The following is a 20270-nucleotide window of genomic DNA, read 5'->3' as shown; positions in this document are numbered from 1 at the left end:
ACTTTTTTGAACCATGTGTGAATTAAAGTTTTATGTGATTTATCAGCATTACAACCTTCCTTAGTTTCCCATTTATGTACGTATGTGTGCAAGTATGAACCTAAGAATATAGGTATATGCTATGTCAGAATTTCTACTTAACAACGGGCATAGTCCTAGATAGCCCTTAGCACCGAAATGAAGTTTAACCTTTACATAAAGTTATAGTTAAAATAAGACCATATTATCACATCATATTACTTAATAGGAAAAACAGTAGCTTGTATGTTAAAAAAACCATTAGCATTCCTATGAATGATTCTTCTGCTTCTAACAGAATATTGAAACAACTACCAGCATCCCTAATGAAATTTTATAGCCATCAATTTCTATTGTCTTCATAAAGAATATCATGGAAATACCCTTAAAGAATATAATCATGATGTTATTTATTTTATTAATGATCAAATATGTCTTATTGTTTAAAGTGTCCATGTTTCAACGTGGAGACAAACTATGAATTTGATTTATATCCTGTTTCAAACTCATAACCTGCTATTAATGAATTTGTTATGCGTGACATCAGCATCAGGCATGCAATGCTATAGTATTTGTAAAAGAGATGCCATTTTGGATCTAGAATAATGCTTTCATTTTATTTGAGGAAAGGTCCCAAGCTATTTTCTCGGTCTATTTTCAGATCCATCAGTGACAATAAAGTGAGCTCATGTTTCGGAAAATCTACTTGCAAGTAGTTCCACTGTTTCAGACAAAGAGGAGGTGTTTCTTCTTCCAATATATATTGTGAGACTTAATTAATGGGTGTAAAGCAAATGGTTCGGGTGCCAAACGAAAGGCACCATAGTTGGTAAGTACAGAGAAATTATATAAGCATTGCACTGTGTGTCATGTCATCTCAGCTGGCTTGGCTGATGAAACTCTCAGATAATTGTCCCTTGTTGTTGACTTACTCTGGAGAAACGAGGTCCAAAATGGAACTGGTTTTTCCTAGAACATGGTATATACCTGGAAATGTATCTCAGGGAGACTTGTTTGTTTGGCAAGAACTTACTTTTTGACTCCAACTCAGGTGATTTTGCCAAGGTTTCTGATCACAACGAAGTGAGCAGAGTAGTAACTAAGGCATTAGAATTATATATAGTTTTCATTTATAACTTTATTTCCAGATGTGCTCATGACAGGGAGAGTAAATAGGATCAACTCTAGGGTCAGTTCTAATCAACTGGTTATGGTTGTCAGGAGGGCAGTGATAAAAAGGATTCCAAGGCCATTGCTAGAACTTTCAGAAAAGAATCATGCTTGACTCTATGGCAGTGAAAGCAGAGTTGCAGCAAAAGTACCTTGTAATTACGGCATAAACTATAATTACTAAGGTCAGGTCAGAAAATGGTAATGATATTCATATACGTATCTAGGAAAATTCCTAAGGATACAGTACACCAAATATTGCCAAGCCATGTGCGTTTCTCTAAGTACAGACTCAAAATATTTTTTTCAGTTGGATTTTTTCCTAGTAACTGGTTAACCTGAAAATAAATAATTGAATTCTATTAAACCACTGCTTAATAACTAGTTGCTTGCTTAAATTTAGCTTGCTTTTCTTCATATCAGTGCAGATACAGCTTAAATATCCTTTGAGTAACCTTTTTTTTTTAGGGGTTGGCTTAATTTATAATCAAACTCTGAAGAGGACTTTGGGCTTCAGAAAATGTAAAACTATAGAATTACCTTGTTCTTTCCTGGGGCCAATTAACTGGGCAGATTCTTTGCATTCAATTTGAAGCTCCTGAACCTTAGCTAAAGTTTCGTTTTCTCTCTCAGCAACTGGAAACATATCTCCTTGCACAACAGAAACTAAGCATGAACCTCAGGCATACTGAGCTGAACAGACCTTGGCGCCAGTCCCCAAATATTGATGTGCAGAAAATCCCAGAAAGTGCAGTTTCACTCTTCTCCCTTTCATAAGCCGTGAAAGGAAGTGAGGAAGTATGCCAGGTTGTTATTCGACTCTAGTATTTAATCAAGCATTTCCCGGGCACTTCTGAAACTCTACAGCTTCTAAATTGAGAATAAAAGCAAAGAGAATACAGGATGGAAACTATTTAATCCAGAAAGCTCCCAGGATTACTCAGGATCATGTGGCCATTTTCAGACAGGACCAAGTTACTCCTCAAACTCCTGAAAGTCAGCAAAAAATCTCCATCTCAATCCTGGTGATTATTTTTAACTTAAAGATTACAGCTTTCTCAAGGATCCCAATACACACTAATTCATCTTGTGTTTAGCAAAACTTTCTATAAAATTGATTTCAGTGCACTGCAGACAGGCCCTTCACTACTGACTCCACTACATTTTCTTCATTTAGGTTTTAAGTACACAAACAGGGTGTCCTACTATGGGAAATATTCGTTTCTGAGTCAGGAGAACACCATGAGTTCAGCACACAGCAACAGGTGCAGGGTGTGACTCTTTTTGGTTTCCTCACCTGCAAAGGGAGAATCCAGCATGTCAGACATTCCTGATACACCAGAAATGTTACCAAAGTCTTTGTCCTATTTTTAAAACAAGAAATGAATGCCCCTTGTTTGCCACCACTCAAGACAACTAGCCTGCCCCGAAGTCAAAACAATCGACCTATGAAAGCTGGAGGGTTGGACTTGTTTTTCTTAGGCCTGAATGAGGTGGTATCTTCATGCTGACAGCTGAGAAGCAGGTCAGTCAGGTTCCTGGGTGCTCTATTACACAAGCAAGGTACAGCCAGCCCTACCTAATTTTCTTTCTCTGGCACCCTCCTGCTTAATGGGACGTCATCACACTTAACCCACCCGCTTTCTCTAAGGCAAGGCAGACTCATTCCAGCCAGGACAGCTGTGGTATTTCAGTTCCTGTTTGTAAATGCCTCCTAGACCTGAAGGTAAGCGTGTGCCAGCTGCTGGGTTACATAGAATTTTTCCTTCCCCATCTCTGTGTGTGTCTGTTTCTCTCTCTCTTATTTATTTTCTAAAGAGAATCAAAGCAGGCTCAACTTTTGACAGAACAGTCTGGCAAGTAGCTACAGAGAACTGTAGGAGAGGCAGTTGTTTCATTGAGCAATTACCTTCCGAATGAGCATTTGCACTATTGAGTTAACTTTAAGAACTACTACCAAATTTGCTAGGTGATAAAACTAGCTACGAAACTAAAATAACCTTACTTAAAACATATATGGCTACAAAAGAATTTCCTTAGGTCATATCTTAGTAAAAGTTTCAAAATATTTAAAATAGAAATAGTGAATATAAATTGAATATTTAGATTTAAATTATGCATTTGGACTTAAAGGTTGTTGCTAAAGTATTAGAATATGATAGTTTCCGAAAAAAAAAACATTTTAATATAATGAATTATATTCCCAAAGACTTTCTTTAAAAATTGGCAACATTTTGGGTATATAATTACTTAGCATGATATATGCATATGTCTACTACACACTGGAAATCTAAAAGCCTAAGTAAGTTGCCACAGAAGAAATCCCATGCAACAAAGATGTGAATAAAGTTTCTTGAAATTATTTTCAGTTTCTGGCTATGTAAGGCTCCTTTTATTAAAGGGAATGTCAGTTTACCATTCACCCACTTTCTACCGATCCACAGAGGCTGTTTTTACAATGAAACTTGATAGAAGGCTGAAATCTCCATGTTTGGGAATTTGGGTCCAAAATATTTCTTGTGGAGACACAATCTTTCTTTTTTTCTAAGCTTGACCCTCTTTTAATTATTTCAGTATTAACAGTTATGACTGAGAATGCCCAAGTCAGCAGGGAGTATGACATTCTATATATTTTCCTGGATTTATGCAGATCTCAGTTTTTTAATTAGAATGATGTTCTCAAACTTGAAACTTTTTTTTTTCCTGAAGGAAAGTCAAGTGTTTCTTTTTTTCTTTCTTTTTAAAGCAAACAAAAGTGAAGTGATATGCCTAAGGTTCTCAGTACAGTCTTACTTTATGGCTAATTAAATCTTCTCACCTGTTCAAAACCCTCACAAAAGAGGCAGTTATAGAGGTATAATTCCTTATGTCCTCTTTTACTGTAGCTCTTTCATTTAGGGAAAGAAAACTATAGTCCAAGATTGGAAAGGCCACTCATAGTAACACTCAGCATCTGCTTGGGATATTGGCTACATGTCAGACTGAGTTTCCTGTGACAAAGACAGACAAAACCCATCTGACTCTGTAGCCTGAGATCTCTAACAAGAAGCAGTCGAAACAAATGGAGAGAGGTAGCACAGTGTCTACTCTTCAGTAATTTTACTGCAGAAAGATGTTTTTATATTATCCCTGTGGTGTTCCTGAACTAATGTTTTTATTTAAAATTTTTGATTTTGATGGAGTTTAGAATGACTAGCATTTCTCTTCCCTTGCATGGGTCGATTACCTGACACAAAGCAGGATACTTCCTCATTTTCGAAGCTTGGTTTAAAATGGGTATAACTCAGTTACAACAGGAAAGCTGGGCAGGATAATGAACTTATGCATTTAAAAAGAAGCAAAATTATGCACAGAACATGCGGATTTGCTTCTCATAATGGCCACAGTGTTTTTTCTCTCACCACCTTCTGCACCCCTCCATACAAAAGTAGTAATGTGAAACCACTTTTTAGTGCCAACATCAAAGAGAGAAAAGTGTTCATTTTTCTGTGTAAAGAAATTATTTGAAAAAAAAAAGTAAAACTCACATTCTCTTAAAGTATAGTTTAAATTGTTAAATACTAAAAACAATATATACAGAAATATTTAGAATCTGTGCTAAGGTATCACAAAGTGGATGGGAATCTTCTTTTTCTGTTCTCTTTATAATAATTCTAATCTTTAAAGTTTTTCAAGTTTGTAGTGATCTTAGCTCTGTTCCTATGTTATATGCCTTAAAATTCCTCTTAGGAGTTTCCACCAAGGGGCAAGAAAGAGCAAAGAACAGGAGCGGAAATGATGGTGCCTGGTTCTCCTGATCTCTCCCGCTACAATTTCATTGTTCTTTCATGCCACCTTCTGTCTGCCTCTACACTGTACCTGGCTGACAGATGAATTTGGGCACACACAAGTATGCCATCCATCATCCAGTGTAACTTAGCTTTACACAACAAGGATATAACACAGTTTAAGTATTTAAACGCTACAGATGGGGAGAGGCTGAGAGGCAAGTGCAAAGAGAAGAAATACAGATTTCATTTTATTGTCCTCTGGAACTTCTGTGCTTCCTCCTCCATTAGACTTTGCTGCTTACAATGTGTTTTTTGTTTGGCTAAGAATGGAATCAAACTTAACTAAAGTTGCTTAGTCTTTGCTCCAGCAGAAGTCCAGGGCTGGGATTCTAAACAGTTGATGGCTTCAATTCTCGGCTGCTCCTATCCTTTTAAGATGAAAGGACCTGAGTAAAAGGTGTAACCTGGTTCCCTAGAAGCCAGGGAGCAGAAGCAAAGTTGTCCTTGCTGCCACATCGAGACAACAGAAATAAGTCAATTTTCATAAAAGCCATGCCCACAACTGTTTTAATTTTGAAAAAAAACAAAAAACAAAAAACAAAACTGTAAATAGTATTCACAACACACTGTCTTGTCCCTCTCTTCTCTTTCCTTTCTCTGGGGATAAATTATAGCCAGTAACAGAATGCTTGGCTCATTTGGGGTGTTGCTACCTTAGGTTTTCACATTGCGATCTAAAGGTGAGTGAAGGGTAGAGACATCCCCTTGGTGGTTCAATGTTAAGAGTAAAATGAAATAGAACAACAAAACTCACTTTGTTGACTCTTGCTTGATATGTGTATTTTCATTACGGGAAGGAAGCGAAAGCTCAATGCCATGCTCCTCGTGGCATATTATGAGAAAATTATAATAGCAAAGGGCTGCTTTTCCCTCTCTGGTGACTTCTTCATTAGGAAGAGAAAATAATTAGAAAGCTCAGGTATAGGGAAAACAAATCAAGCTGCATGATGATGACGAGACGGGTGGCCAAATACAATTCATAAACCAATCAGATCACTGGCAGCACCCAAAGAAAAGGCTATAAATGTGTGCCATGAACCTGACAGAGTTCGCAGGAGAAAGATGTTTCTAAAAAAGCACATGTGAGTATTTTAAACCTCAATGGAATTGTATTTTAAAAGTGCTATGTAAGGGATCAGTTTAATGAAATGTTGGTGAACTATAGGTCTTGGGGATAATCATTTGTGTTTTGTTAATGTTAATCTGTAAACTACAGAGTAAAAGTGTCCATCTAGAAACCATATAGACAATTGTTCAGATTTTCTTAAATTAGGATATTTAGTGTGTTTGAGAGGTATTTATAGTAGAAGGCCCTATTTTCCAAGTGTTTAAAAGTGGTACTGTAAGTTACTCTGATTAAAATAATAAAATCTGGGGTAGGTGTGTTAAGAAAATGTTGATAGGAAAAAGTTCTTAAAACCAGCCAAGTACCAAAATTTAGATTCCTTTGTAACTTTTCACACAGATGAATAAGATTACAAGCTTTAATGGCAAGATTTGAATTCTAACCTTATATCTTAGTTACTAGCTGAGTGTCTTTGCACACATTATTTATATTTTTCCCCATTTAATCATCTGTAAAATAGCATTAATAATCCCTTCCACATCATTTGTTTGATTATAAGAATTAAATGAGAGAACGTGCAAAGCATCTGATATAATATATGCATAATAGCAATATGTTTTCCAGGTATATTAACAATCTTTAGTATCTAAGTCAACTTTCTTAGTTATGACGGAAAAGTGAATGTAAAATAAATAAGCAAAATTATGAAAATACAGATACGATACTTAAGTAATCCCTACCAGGTCAATAAACAGGATATCGTGAGCACACAGAGGCCCTTCCATGCCCGCCCAATTAATACTGTCTCCTTCCTTCCCACAAGTAACCACTTCCATTCTATTTTTTTTTTTTGCCTGTTTTTGAACTTTATATACATGGAATTACACAGTACAACTGGCATTTTAAGCTCTGTGTTTGTTGATTTCCAGAAATAAATATCACACAATTAATTATCCAGTCTGTTACTGATGGATGTTTAGGATGGAGACACTTATAAATAATGTCCCTGTGATTGTTCTTATATTTCTGATTGCCTTGATTTTTAAATAGCTTTTCTTAAGTGATAAGCATAGGACACGAGAGATATTATATCTCTAAAATGTCAGGAATCTATAGCTATGGACTGCTTTGCTAAAAGCTTTTGAAGAAAAAATTATATCAGGATGTATTATAGATATATTTAAGTTGTACAATTATGTAAGAAATCATTAATCAAAGGTAGAGGGGGTACTTAAAACCAAAAGATAATCATAGGGAGTGCTTAGAAGTTCCTCAGACCCTAACAAAAAATCAGCAAGAACTTTTAAGAAATAGCTAGTAATATTGGACCTAAATAATAGTGGTAGCATATCCTCTCTTGTTATCTTAGTGATCCTGGAGGCTTTTAGTGAAAAGTAAGCCCTAAGGTTCAGTGCAAAGTACATCAGTTTTCACTCTATTGTTTGAGGAAGAATAGTTTAATATTTTTTTAAAGAATAACTTTTTCAATTAAAACACTAAATTTTGGCGCCTAATTAGCTTGGAGTTGGAAGACTCGCCTTTCAGTGCTGCCTCCTGCATTTCCCAGCCTCCAGTTCTAGCCACTCTGAACCTCAGTTTCTTCATATGCAAAATGGGGATAATACGAGCTATTCTTTTTGTCTCAAGGGATCATTATGATTATCAAGTGAGATGATATTGTAAACTCCGTAAACTGTAAGACACAAAATATTATATTTTAATAAGATACAAAGTTAGTATCTATTAACTGCTTAATTTAGGCCAGATATCATTCAGAGTTCTTCTAGCTAAATCACCTCATTTAGTCCTCAGAACAACAATGTGAAGTTGGTATGTTTATGACGATGATGATGATGATGATGATGATGATGATAAAACAATTGCTTGTTATGATGATTGTTTTTCACAGGTTATTAATCAGCCAGAATTTTAGTATGAAACTAATTTCAAAACCCTTTTTCCTCTGTCCTTCCTACCTATGAACTTGGGGCACTTCCACACTTAAGAGGCAAAATGATGTGCCTGGATTGAAAGTCAAGACCATGACTGCAAACCCCAAACCTGCAACTATCTAGCTAGACTCTTCATTTACACAATAAAAAATATAATTAAAAATATCACACTTCCAACCAGACTCTTCATTTACACAATAAAAAATACGATTAAAAATATCATAAAATCTAAGTCTTTCTGATTTTCCCTAATTTAAAATTAATAGAAAGAAAGACATCATGAAGTGAAAAGCCTTGTGAAAAAAGGGATGTTACTTTCAAATTCAAATAATTAAATTAGGCATTAAAATCTTTTCAAGTGACTGACTCAAAGTGGTACATTTAATATATACTAAGTAACTTCATTTTCATGATAAATATGCCAAATTACATCTTTGTAAAGAACATGTTTTCTTAAATAGGTTGAAGAAATCAGCCAGCTCTATATGTACTATATTTACAATATCTTAAAAATTTTACTTAGCAGTCCATATATTGTGTGTATGTGTATTCTAACTTATTCCAAACTAAATGATCTTTAAAATAGTGGAGAGTAGTATCTGGCTTGACACAGGTTTTGCATGGCATCACTCTAGAGGAAGGAAGAATAAAATATTATCCAGAAAATAGAACTCAATTATGATAGTTTTAGTATATAATTCAAAGAAAATAAACTTTTGGAATTAAGAGTATGGTATATCATCTCAGCATTATGTCTCCAGATTTTTATCACTTTAAAGATATACATCTATTTTTAAAAAAACTTCAATACTTTAATAATTGAAAATATTATTATTTTCTTCCAGATTTCCCTTAATAACGCCAATACCAAAGAAGGCTACAATGCTAACCTCAGCCCAAATTCTGTCAATTTCAACCTTGTTTAGTTTACTACTCCTAGGAAGCCATGGGGAAGAATATCTCAACGTAAACACAACACAAAACATCACAGAAGGCTTAAAAACAATGGCAAATAAATCTGTTCCTTTGGAAAGTGAACCAAACTTAAAATCAAATATAGAAAACATAGAAACCTCTAACGCCAAAGCAAATAATTCCTTTCTTTCGGATCCATCAAATAAAATCCAAGAAACAACAGATTTCATCAATAATTTGCCAACAGACAATTCTCCCAGGAGTTCGAGACCCACACCGGTATTTTCCACAAGCCCTCCTTTGACTCACAGCTTTGTTGCTACATTGCCTCAGAACTCCTCTGTAGCAGATGAAAATCCTCTGTCAGTCTCAACACCTCCCACTGCTACCTCTGCTGTGTCTTCAGAAAAGTTTACTTGGTCTTCAGTCAATGTTACCATGAAAACTCCTGATAACAGTTCCACTACAGTTAGCACCTTCTCATCAGCACCCACTGCCATATCTGTGAACCCCATGACAACAGAACCAGACGGATGGCCTCCCATAACCAGTGATAACTCGGCGGGGTTTACCCCCTATAAGGAAATGACTCTTCAGCCCACATTAAAATTCACCAATAATTCAAAAACTTTTCAAAATACATCAGACCCCCAAGAAGGTAAATATAAACAGATTTTGTTTGAAATAATCTCTAAATCATACAGATTGCGTCGAAGGAATGTGCCAGACCAGGAAAAAAAAGGAGACTGCAATAGTGCAGGTGGTTCTCATTTCTAGTATATACTGATTTAAGTTCTAAAATCCCTTCACTATTTCTAGTGAATAACATGACTGGCCCTAGAAGTTTGGGAACAGACGAGGCAGTGGGGCAAAATAAGAAGTAGTTTAGGCTGAATAGAAATAGAGACTCATATATCGATACAGTTTTGAGATACTGTATACCAATTTTTACTGAATTTTAGAAAGACTACCAGAAATTTCATATGCTTTTAGGAATACTGTAGAACTATATTTAAAAAATATATACATATGTGGGTTTTAGCAATTGACTGAAATAAATGAATTTGTAAATTATCAGATACCACATAGCAATCATAAGAAAACAGAACGTTGATATTTTTTTAAAAGTAAATAAACTCAGCAATAGGAAATCCTCCTGAGTTTTTAGTTTAATACCTAATGACCCCCATGAAAATGAAATTTAGCCATGAGTATCACAAGAAAAATGTATTATGGGGACATTTTTATGCTTTATTTTTAGAGATTACATTAAGCTTTGAAACCATGTAAAAAAGACCTCTAATAATGAGAAAACATTATGTTTTATTTTAGCAGGTCTCTGTTTACTTGAGATTAAAAAAATATTTTTTTTTCTCCATGAACTCGCCGATTTTCAATATAACTTATTTATGAATTATATTATGATGTAAACACCAAATCATATATACAAATCATATATACAAATTTTCTGTGTAAAGAGTTTTGAGAGATTGTTCTCTTTCTGGTGAGTGAGCTTCACCTTAGAACATTCAAGATTTTGAGGACATAACTAAAAGCTCATATGTGCATTTTTAAAAATCCATGATATTCATCCATCCAACTCCCTATCCACTGTGGGAAACAACAATAACAACAAAACAGCAAAATAGAGTTGAAAGTTGTTGCTAGTAAATGGGAAAAGTTTTGAAATCTAGACTTTATGAATCACTACAATCAATATATTGCATGTATTCATTCTAGCTATAATTTTATCACACATAATTTGACACGCCATTTCACTTACACGTACTCTGATATTCCATTAGAAATATTTTTAATAAATATTATATTTCTCTTCCTAAATCCTACAGACATATTGAGAACACTGAATACTTCTACCATTGCTCTTTAATTAAAACAAAAAAAAAAGTTAACTTTGCTTCCCTTTTATTTCAGTAATAATTTTGCTGTTTAACTTTCCATGTGAAGGTTAATTTTTTCAATAAATGGGGTTTCATACAGAATCAGAGATTCTATAAGACCCTTTGTCTACCCAATTAGTAAGCTTCTTGAGGAATTTTTTTAAAAAATTAAAAATAAAATCACAGTGGTGAAGATACCACTGAATATGAGTGTAAGTGAATATGAGCAGTAAATTTACTGATGACAGTCTTCAGATAAGGTATTTGGTAAAAGGGATGATAGAATGAAATTTTGGGTTTTCTTAAACTCAGACTTACACATCTGTTCCTGATGTGCAAGGCATTGTAAATACCTTTGGTTATTTGTTGTACTTGAAAATATCCTTATCAGTATATATTGCTTTTTCCTTATAGTACCTTTTCCCTTGGAGTTTTGTGAATTTATTTTCTATTATCCACTTTCTCCCTTAGCTTTTCACTTTTGAATTATGTAAACAAGGTCAAAATTCATTTCATCATACAAATTCATTTGAGATTCAAAGTTGACTAAAAACACTATAGCATTCAAGAGAGAAAGGATGTCCTAATGGATCATATACATGGCATTTCTGTACTGTCGGTGTTGATAAGTAATGAGACACAGTTATAAAGCTAAGAGTTGGAAGAATTTTAAGGAATTCAAAATTTAAAGTGTTGTTTTATCAGGAAGAATATTTTATCAATCTATTTCAAATACTCAGTACTTTATAACACACACGCATTGTCACCTTTATCTAATGTTTAAAAAACATTGTTAATAACGTTTAAAAAGCATTGTTAACATAGAAATACAGGTGTAGTATGTGGGACTATTTTTGGTACATGTATATATACATATATATATTTCTGCCTACATGTATATATTTCTGTTATTTGAATCAATTTTTATTTCTTACCTATAATTTTTTTTCTTTGTTCTCTAGATAATAGAAATACAGGTGTAGTATTTGGGACCATTTTAGGTGCTATTCTGGGTGCTTCGTTGCTTAGTCTTGTTGGCTACTTGTTGTGTGGAAAAAAGAAAACCAATTCATTTTCCCATCGGCGACTTTATGATGACAGAAACGAACCAGGTAAGAACAACATTCAGAACTTCATCTGCACGCAGTGGTTTTAATTAAGTGAGGATACTAATGGTCACTACGTTTTATAGAAGGGATTCATGCGACAAAAACAGAGCGGATTTATTCTGATCAACTCTCTGTTTATCAAATAACATAACCAAAATAATTATGGACCTATAAATAAAATTTTAAAGACATTTGAAATTGTTGTTCATTGCATGACAACTGGCTTGAAATAATAATCCTAGAACCTAAAATGTATCTATAGAATTGGAAGATAATGGTATGATATTAAGGAAAAAATGGCCAATTTTGTTAGCAAGTAACTGTAAAGCCATTGATTGCCATAATTGGATTCATTAGTAGCAGTGATTTGAACAAAGATGAATTCTAATTTGGAGCTTTTCCCAAGTTTCACAGATACAGTTGCCCTCAATTTATTATTTTAACGAGTCCCTAAAATGGAACTTCTATAAAGTTGCATATTTGGGTACTAAAAGTCACAATATACCATAATTCAGGAAATTTCCACTTCTGTGATGGAAAAGAATTATAATACTTATGAATAAGAATGTAACTGCTAAAAATAAAGAACTGAGCTTGATATTAATAATACAGTGTTTAGAAGAAAAATGAAATCACTTTGCATACTTGACTCATCTTTTTTTATACTTTAGGGAAAAAAAAAAAAACCACAACTGTCTTCTGGTTTACATAAGGGACTCTTGCTACCATAAAAGTAGTTAAATGTCCCTGGTTAGTCCCACTGATAAAGTCAGGTTGATTCTGATGCATTCACATTGTGATTGACATATACTTCTTTTCAGAACCAAATCCACTTCTTAGAAATTTAACTGAATTCTGTCTATGGGTTTCTAGCAATCCATATAAACTAAAAAGTGGCGGTTTTCAAAATTAAAGGATAAGATTTTGAACAACAGGGTTTTCCAAACTTATTTCTTAAAACTCAGAATTTTTTAATCTATACTCACATACAAAACTTAGTCTATTAAATTAATATACTTTAAGATGTTGTTATTAAGGCATAAGAAAATAACTCAATCGCATCACCTATTTTCCTCCTTTAAGACAGATTTGTGACACTTCTCCCAAATCCCTAATGTTCTAGATCAGTTTGTAAATAGATGGCTTAAGGAAAAGGTAGGATGTGAAGATACCTCACTGAATAATTAGATTACTAATCTAGTAATTAGTCACCATTTTAGTATTTAAAAGTACCTTCTGCATGCCAACTTTTCTTTGAAAATAAATTCAAAATCATTAAGAAAATAATTGGTTGTTTGTTAAAAAAGAAAATATCCCTATATTAGTCAGAAAGCTTCAAGTGCAAGATAACTTGGATTTATCAGAAGGAAATATAAGCTTTTACAAATAGTTTGCTCTCTCTCCATGTTCAAGGGCTCAATTATAAAGATATGGAGACACGTGTTAGAATAATGACACTGATTTTAAAAATAACACCCTTAACTTTTTTAAAGTTTTTTTTTTTTACTTTACTTTACTTTTCTTTTTTTTTTACCACAGGAAAAAAATTCAGAGCATATTGACAAGCCTCTGAAATCCTGAGATTCAAAAGTCAATGAGGCATTTATCTATATTTCATTATACAAAGTAGTGCTTGACTCCTGTGATATCCTCATTAGTTCCTTTATTTTTGGTCTACCGGAATGGACATTTTAGAAGTTAAACTATTCCCTTGGTCTTAGAAAAAAATGTGGCTTGAAAAATATCTCCTTATTTAAAACTTTAAAATATCTGAAAAGCCTATATAAAAGATAGACATCTTATCTAGAACAATTCCTATGGTCTGCCATATGCCTAGGGAAGCATCTTTCAGACTGTCACTACAAAACAAATTTTTTTGTTGTTACTTTTTTAGTTTTGCGATTAGACAATGCACCAGAACCTTATGATGTGAGTTTTGGGAATGCTAGTTATTACAACCCAACAGTGAATGATTCATCCATGTCACCAGGACCAGAAAATGCACGTGATGGGATTCCTATGGATGACATACCTCCACTTCGTACCTCAATATAAAACTAAGGAGAAGAAGGCTTCAGATGGCAAGTGTTCATCTACAACCTGGCCTTTGCACAAACCCATCTTCCAAAAGCTGAAACAAGATCATTGTCATGTGGCTTGTGCCAAGGACTATAAAGCATGACACTAGTATTGGAAATATAAAGAGAAGATAAAGCATTCAACAGATTTTCTTTCTTAACATTTTTGGCTGTGCTGAAGTAACAATTGAGTAACCTTAATTTGTAAATTTGTATTTTGGTCAATTTTTTTTTCTTAGTAAGACATGTTTGTGGAATCGGGTAAGACTAAAATGTTTCACCTCAATTGACCTGCTTGATAATTTAATTTTAAAAATCCCTCAACGAATATGGAGACCCCAAACTACCTTTTCACCTTTTTTTGAGGGAGGCGGGATGGGGAGGGCAAAAATCAAAGGATTGACTCTTCACTGTTCCTTCTATGGTCCTAATGCCATATATCACTGTTGACATTCTATTGAAGGAATTTATTTTTTTTTTAATTTTTGACTTAAAGCTAAAAAGCATGTATGGCACAAAATTTCCCTTTCTGGAAAACTATAATAATGGGAGCGAGAGACCGATATTATAGTACATTTTACTTTTCTGGATCAGCACATACGTGGTCAAATCTCTGAGCTGCCAACTTGATAATAATTTTGCATTCAACAGGGCCATGTTAGGAAGGCTGAACTAAACCAGGAAAGTAATTGCTTTTCTTCAAAGGATGGGGGAATTTCAACCTATTCAATTTATTTTAGGCATCAATTAATTAGTGACTTTAAAAATTCAATGAGAAACATGGTGAAAGAGTCAGCCAAAGCATGTACCTGAACATAAGTTTTACAGTTTTAAGATGTTAGGTAGGAACAGAATTTATTTTGTATCAGACATTATTGCTCAATCATATACGGAATGGATTCTACATCTCTAAATATATTAAGTATAAAGTTAAAAATAGATGAGTGGAAATGTTAAGCAAACAAAACATTTTCTGAGTATCACTTTCATGATCGAAAATATAGGAAGCTTAATTTGGATTCCAGCATGTTTCGGTTTGTTTTTAATTACCACCTGCTTTTGGCAAGAAAAAATATTCTCCTTAGTACAGAAAGGTCCAAGGCTTTAGGGGTCAGAGGATTAGATGAAGAGGTAAACTCCCAAAAAAATCAGTGAATGTGTGAAGAGGGCACACAAAGCAAGAGATTTTCTTGTTGAATTAATAAGTGACGTATGTGTATGTGCGCATGTATATATGAAGAAATACAACAATAGTCTTAGCATATGAGGGCTAGGAAATAAATAATGGAAGAACATACTTACCCCATATTGCCATAAAAATAGCAAAGAAGACTGTCCCTCCATTATCAAACAAATATGTCACCTTAATGGAAAACAAACAAAACGATTAGTCATTCTGTTGGTTATAACAATCCAGTGATTGCTGTTTGTTTGTATTTAGGTACTCTGCTTTATTCTCCCAATGGAATCACATTATTTTATAGGTTGTAAATATAAGATATTAGGTCATTTCATGGATCTTGAAACTATTTCATGTGATTGTCTCATGGAGAAAGTTAAGGGATCAGTATTTCCCCCTTTTCTTCTCTCTTCTTTCTCATTCCCTGTGGACTACACCTTCATTTCTGCTCAGAAGTGGTTTATTCCAAGAGGAAGAATCTGTGTGCCACAGAGGGTCAAACTACAGTGTGAGCTGTAAGAAGTCAGCTTTCGGTTGAGGCATCCCTAATTGGAATTTTTCTTTGTAAAACTTCCAGGATTGGGGAAATTGAAAAAATGGAGAATTCCCCTAGTGAGCTTGTAGTACTATGGAAAGGTATCACAGTGTTTCTACTCTCTGATGTCTTTTGGAATGGTCCATGGGTCCAGGAGTGGCTCTAAGAGGTAATGAATTCCTTTTCGTTATTTTTAAGAAGTTTCATAAATCACTGGGCATGTAATAGTCCAAGTGTTTTTGAATCAGACATCACCTGAAGTTTTATAAAGAACACTGTACAGTTATATGATGTTATTAAATACAATTTTCAGGGTCACAAGGATTGTTTGACTTTAATAAAGTGTAAATTCAATTGGCCTTTACTTCTTTTCATTTGCATAATGTTCTCATTGCATTTATAAATTATTGAGGGAGATTAAATGAATACAGTCAAGACAATACATTTTTGGCAATCATATAAATATAGAAACGATGAAGAAAATAGGTGTGCTATTCTTATAGGAGAGGTTAAAGAACATTATCATAAAGAAAGTGAGAAGAGAATGGTATCTTCTTTGCTAAGTCTCCATACAGTTCAGAGGCCGCTCAGTAGGAGCATTTAAACAACATTAACGTGTATTTTAATTGTAATACCTAGAGCACACTGAAAACAATATGTTAAACAGATAAAGGTAGGGTATATTTTCCTGTAATGTAGCATTATTTAAAATATCATCACGCACACAAAAATGTGCTCATTGCGATGGTATGTGGATAAGCTCAAGCTGTACTTGTTGGCCCTAAACTTCTATGATTGCTAAAGTTTGAAATTTCTAAAAGTGCTATAAAAATTGGTGTTCATAAGAATCATCAGTATATATTAAATACAGGAGAGAAAAGGATCATAAAGAAATTCTCCAACACAACTCATAAAATTCTACGCAGCAGGGGAATTCAGCTTTTCTGTTTCTAAGGCAATCCACAGTGATGCCTGCCGCTCCCAACCAGTTGAACCGCTGTCTGCTTTCCTTTATAAACAGGCCTGGTGCAGGAAACAGCCTTTTAGAGTATTACAACAGAGACTTTACAAATGGGGACTTAAAAGTGGCTCTTCTCTGCTCCAGAAACAGCCATACTTTTTATAAAAGTGCAAGTAAAACTCCATACTTAACAACAATTGTGTTGTATGGGCATTTGTCATCATTCATGCAATATTTCCCTTGAAAAAGCTTTTTATTTATTTTTTCTTGCGAAGTTTGTTTATAAACATTTCAGGGCTTTTTTTTTTAACTCAATAAATTAAAATGTTAACTTTTTAGAATACATCCATGGGACACTGTGTTATACATATATATATTATATTCATATAATGTGAGATTACATGCATGTAGTGGGAGATAAAGCTAGAATGAGAGAGCTAGGAAAGACTTCAGAACTTGCCCTGAGGAAGACTGTAAAAGTATAAAATCACTGTGTTAGATCCACTAAGCTATGACATGTGGGATGTGTTATGATATGGGAGACCGTGGATATGAGAAGAGCAATTAGAAGCCTGTGGTTATAGCTTGAGGTGTTAAGGGCTTCATTTAGGATGCTGACATAAGAGCTGCAGAGTGAAAATGGGGAAGAGGGAGAAATAAGAGTCAAGCACAGTGTAGATGGCTCAAGGTTAGATCATAGGTGATTGGCAGGAGAATAAAGCTGGAAGAGGCCTTCTGCCTAATAGGAAAGGAATACCTTCTCCATAAAAACAAACAAACAAACAAACAAACAAACAACTCCAGGTGAAATCACAAAAAAATTACCAAAGCAATATAATAGATTTTTTTTGAAAAGCAAAAACAAGCTTATCCTATCTATAAATGTGTATTTGCAATGAATTATTTTATTAAAAAAATAGCTTGCTTTTTTGCATAGGGAGATCTATGGGTAAACGTTTTATTCAACATTTGTTGATGTGAGTAGGGATAATATAGGAAAACAGAAGCAAACTGAGCCTCAAATAAAGCGGCGTTTAAGTACAAATGCGCCATTATCCGATTTCTCTTACAGAGCTGAGTGTGGCTAGAAATTAATAAATGTGGGTATTTTTTAAGGAGATACATTTTATATAGGGTTGGAAGCTTAAAGTCTATCTCTCCTTTTCTGTAATTGCTAGCTTTCTCTCTAAAACAGTTTGATGGATTCAGAAAAACATAAGGCTCTAGAAAATGTCAATTATACTCAAGTAAAGCTTCCCTGGGCTAAAGAATATAATGTGCATCTTGGGCAGATTCAATCTTGCAAACCAGGCTATTACAGGGGGAGGAGGCTGAGGCACAGAGATTCGGAATTTAGGCTGGAGTTCAGCCCTCTCTCACTTCCTCAGTTCTTAATTTTTGGATGGGGAAAAATCGTGCCCATTGGACCTGGGCACAAGCTACATCAAATGTGCAAAATTTATTAGTTTCCCCTCTCCCTCAACCCACTTCTTATTTAGGGCACTGTCTTTTTAAAATGTGCTCCCAGGAATCAGAATCTCCTGAGATGCTCATTAAGCTTGACTCTTGAGGCCCAGAAATGAGCTTTTAAACAAATGTTCTAGGTTATTCTGATGTATGGTCTTACACAGACTTTTCTATGAAGTTTCTTAAAGAAGAAACACCCTCTGTCCTATTTCTGTTGTAGGCTCAATGTTGATATGTAGTCTAAAATTCTTACCAAGTATTGAATAAATGGATGTTGCACAAATAAAAAAAAAACTCCAAAAACTAATAACTATTATGAATAATGCTAACTTCGAGGGTTGAGTTATTTTTAGAATTATGTGAAAAAAACAACACTTCTATCTAATGATTTCACCTTAAATGAGAAGTCCTAGCTTAGTGTGGTATCAAGTACTTTTAAATGAATGTATAAATATCATCGAATTGCTTAATTGCAAAATTTGCTCAATTCCCATACTTTTAAATATTAAAATAGTCATCAAATAAAAAAATTTAATGTACTTAAATATAACTTTTATCACATGTAGGTACTAGTTTTTTTATGAAACACATCTTTGAAATTATTAAGGGAATAATGACATGGAGACATATACTTTTCAATACATGTGGCAGATATAATTTCCTATTACTAGTCGCAAGTGGTGATTGACGCCATAAGGAATCAAAAAACTCCTAGATGGTGTGGCTAGGTGATTGTGCAGCTAGATGATCTACATTGGTTGGCTCGTTTCTTTGGTAAAAATCTTCTCCATTATTTCTGACATTGCCCACAAGGTAACTTCTAGATGTTTAAGGATATAAACTATATTTAAAAAGAATGTTTATTTTTGTCCAATAAATGATCGATTTAGATTTTTAAGGTATAAAACAGGTAGCTACATTTTATCTTAGTCAGAGGAACTAACACAGGACAAATGAAATATTTCATCCTGATGGGCTTTATTTCTTTTATTATTCCATAAGGCAATATTCTCCTCTGCAAGCTACATTGTCCACCTTTCTTACAATGGTTATTAAATGAATTCTTTCTGAGTCTTACCTGTCCCTGTGCATATTTTTTTCTACCAAGAAGAAAGAGGGATGTAGATATGCATGATGGCAAAAGTCCCTTAAATTTAGTGTTTTCTTGGATAGATTTCTTCGTTTTATCACCCCGTCATATGTGGATGTTTCTTATCTTTAGGGTTCAGATAATGCCAGTGTATTTTATTACATCTGTCCAAGTAAATGTAGAATATATATATGAATTTGTTGGTGTCCCTAAGGATGTCATGTGTCTTGGGCTAGGAGAAGGACATGTGTATATACATCTAATAACTCTAATATACTTGGTTTTTGCAAAAAGTGTTGAGAAAATGCTTCCCAAAATGAGTCATCTTTGTGGAAAGTTTAAAAGATTTCAAAGCTAGATATATGTTGGAAGTTAAACCATAAACAAACCGACTTTTTACATGCCATGGATTCATAATAAATAATTCAAAAGCTAATTTTACTAAGTAGGTCTTGTAGTAGTAGCATATTGAGTGGCTTTTGATTTTATGCCCAGCCTTGTCATAATTAATTATATAGAGACTTCTACTTCTGAACGAGATGGAATAACAGTGACTGATTTTATCCCCATTCTGGAAACAACCAAAGAGTATACAAAAGATACAAAGCAACAGATTTTAAGACAACGGATATTAGGTAATGAAGGGCAATGTTCCCTGAGAGGTAGGAAGCCAATTAAGTGACCATTATAATTGCTTCAGTTTACTGTACTGAGTTACCAGGGTGCAGAGAAGGACAACCCAGACAGTGTGCTTCAATGAGCATGTATGTGAGGAAACTGAGGGAAGAAGAACCATCTGAAAGGATTTGAGATAACAGTGTAAGGAGCTCACTCAGAGACAGGAATAGCACGTATTCCTAGCAGCCAGACTAGAAATCCTCATTATCCAGAATGCACTGGGTAGAGTACACAGAACAAATGATCTTGCTTTTATTGTGGGTAGTAATGCTAGGTAGAGCACTGCTGTGAGTCCATCTCACAAATATTTTTTCATCTAG

The 20270-nt window shown here is 34.2% G+C and overlaps 2 protein-coding genes across 11 annotated transcripts in view; one reads left to right on the top strand and one right to left on the bottom strand.

Moving 5' to 3' along the window:
• ANO3 (anoctamin 3) overlaps window positions 1–20270 on the bottom strand; it is a 347116-nt gene that overhangs the window by 48942 nt on the left and 277904 nt on the right. For all 7 annotated transcript variants that reach the window (XM_036220667.1, XM_016147425.2, XM_016147424.2 and 4 more), the window contains one exon: window positions 15342–15402. In XM_036220667.1, the coding sequence (XP_036076560.1) occupies window positions 15342–15402 (61 nt within the window). The remainder of the gene's footprint in view (window positions 1–15341; window positions 15403–20270) is intronic.
• On the top strand, window positions 2435–19673 carry MUC15 (mucin 15, cell surface associated). 4 transcript variants are annotated; one of them, XM_016147430.2, is made up of 4 exons: window positions 2435–2914; window positions 8882–9609; window positions 11815–11964; window positions 13856–19673. In XM_016147430.2, the coding sequence occupies exons 2-4, from the start codon at window positions 8919–8921 to the stop codon at window positions 14014–14016; spliced, it is 1002 nt and encodes a 333-aa protein (XP_016002916.2). In that variant the 5' UTR covers window positions 2435–2914; window positions 8882–8918; the 3' UTR covers window positions 14017–19673. The 4 variants fall into 4 exon arrangements, with proteins under 4 accessions (XP_016002916.2, XP_016002918.2, XP_016002915.2 ...); XM_016147432.2 differs by lacking the exon at window positions 2435–2914 and adding an exon at window positions 3875–6100 and having other exon boundaries at window positions 13952–19673; XM_016147429.2 differs by lacking the exon at window positions 2435–2914 and adding an exon at window positions 3875–6100.

This window comes from Rousettus aegyptiacus, unplaced genomic scaffold, assembly GCF_014176215.1.
Source record: "Rousettus aegyptiacus isolate mRouAeg1 unplaced genomic scaffold, mRouAeg1.p scaffold_m13_p_5, whole genome shotgun sequence".
Lineage (NCBI taxonomy): Eukaryota > Metazoa > Chordata > Mammalia > Chiroptera > Pteropodidae > Rousettus > Rousettus aegyptiacus.
Note: the sequence above shows the minus strand (reverse complement) of the source record. Positions and strands in the feature narration are given on the sequence as shown.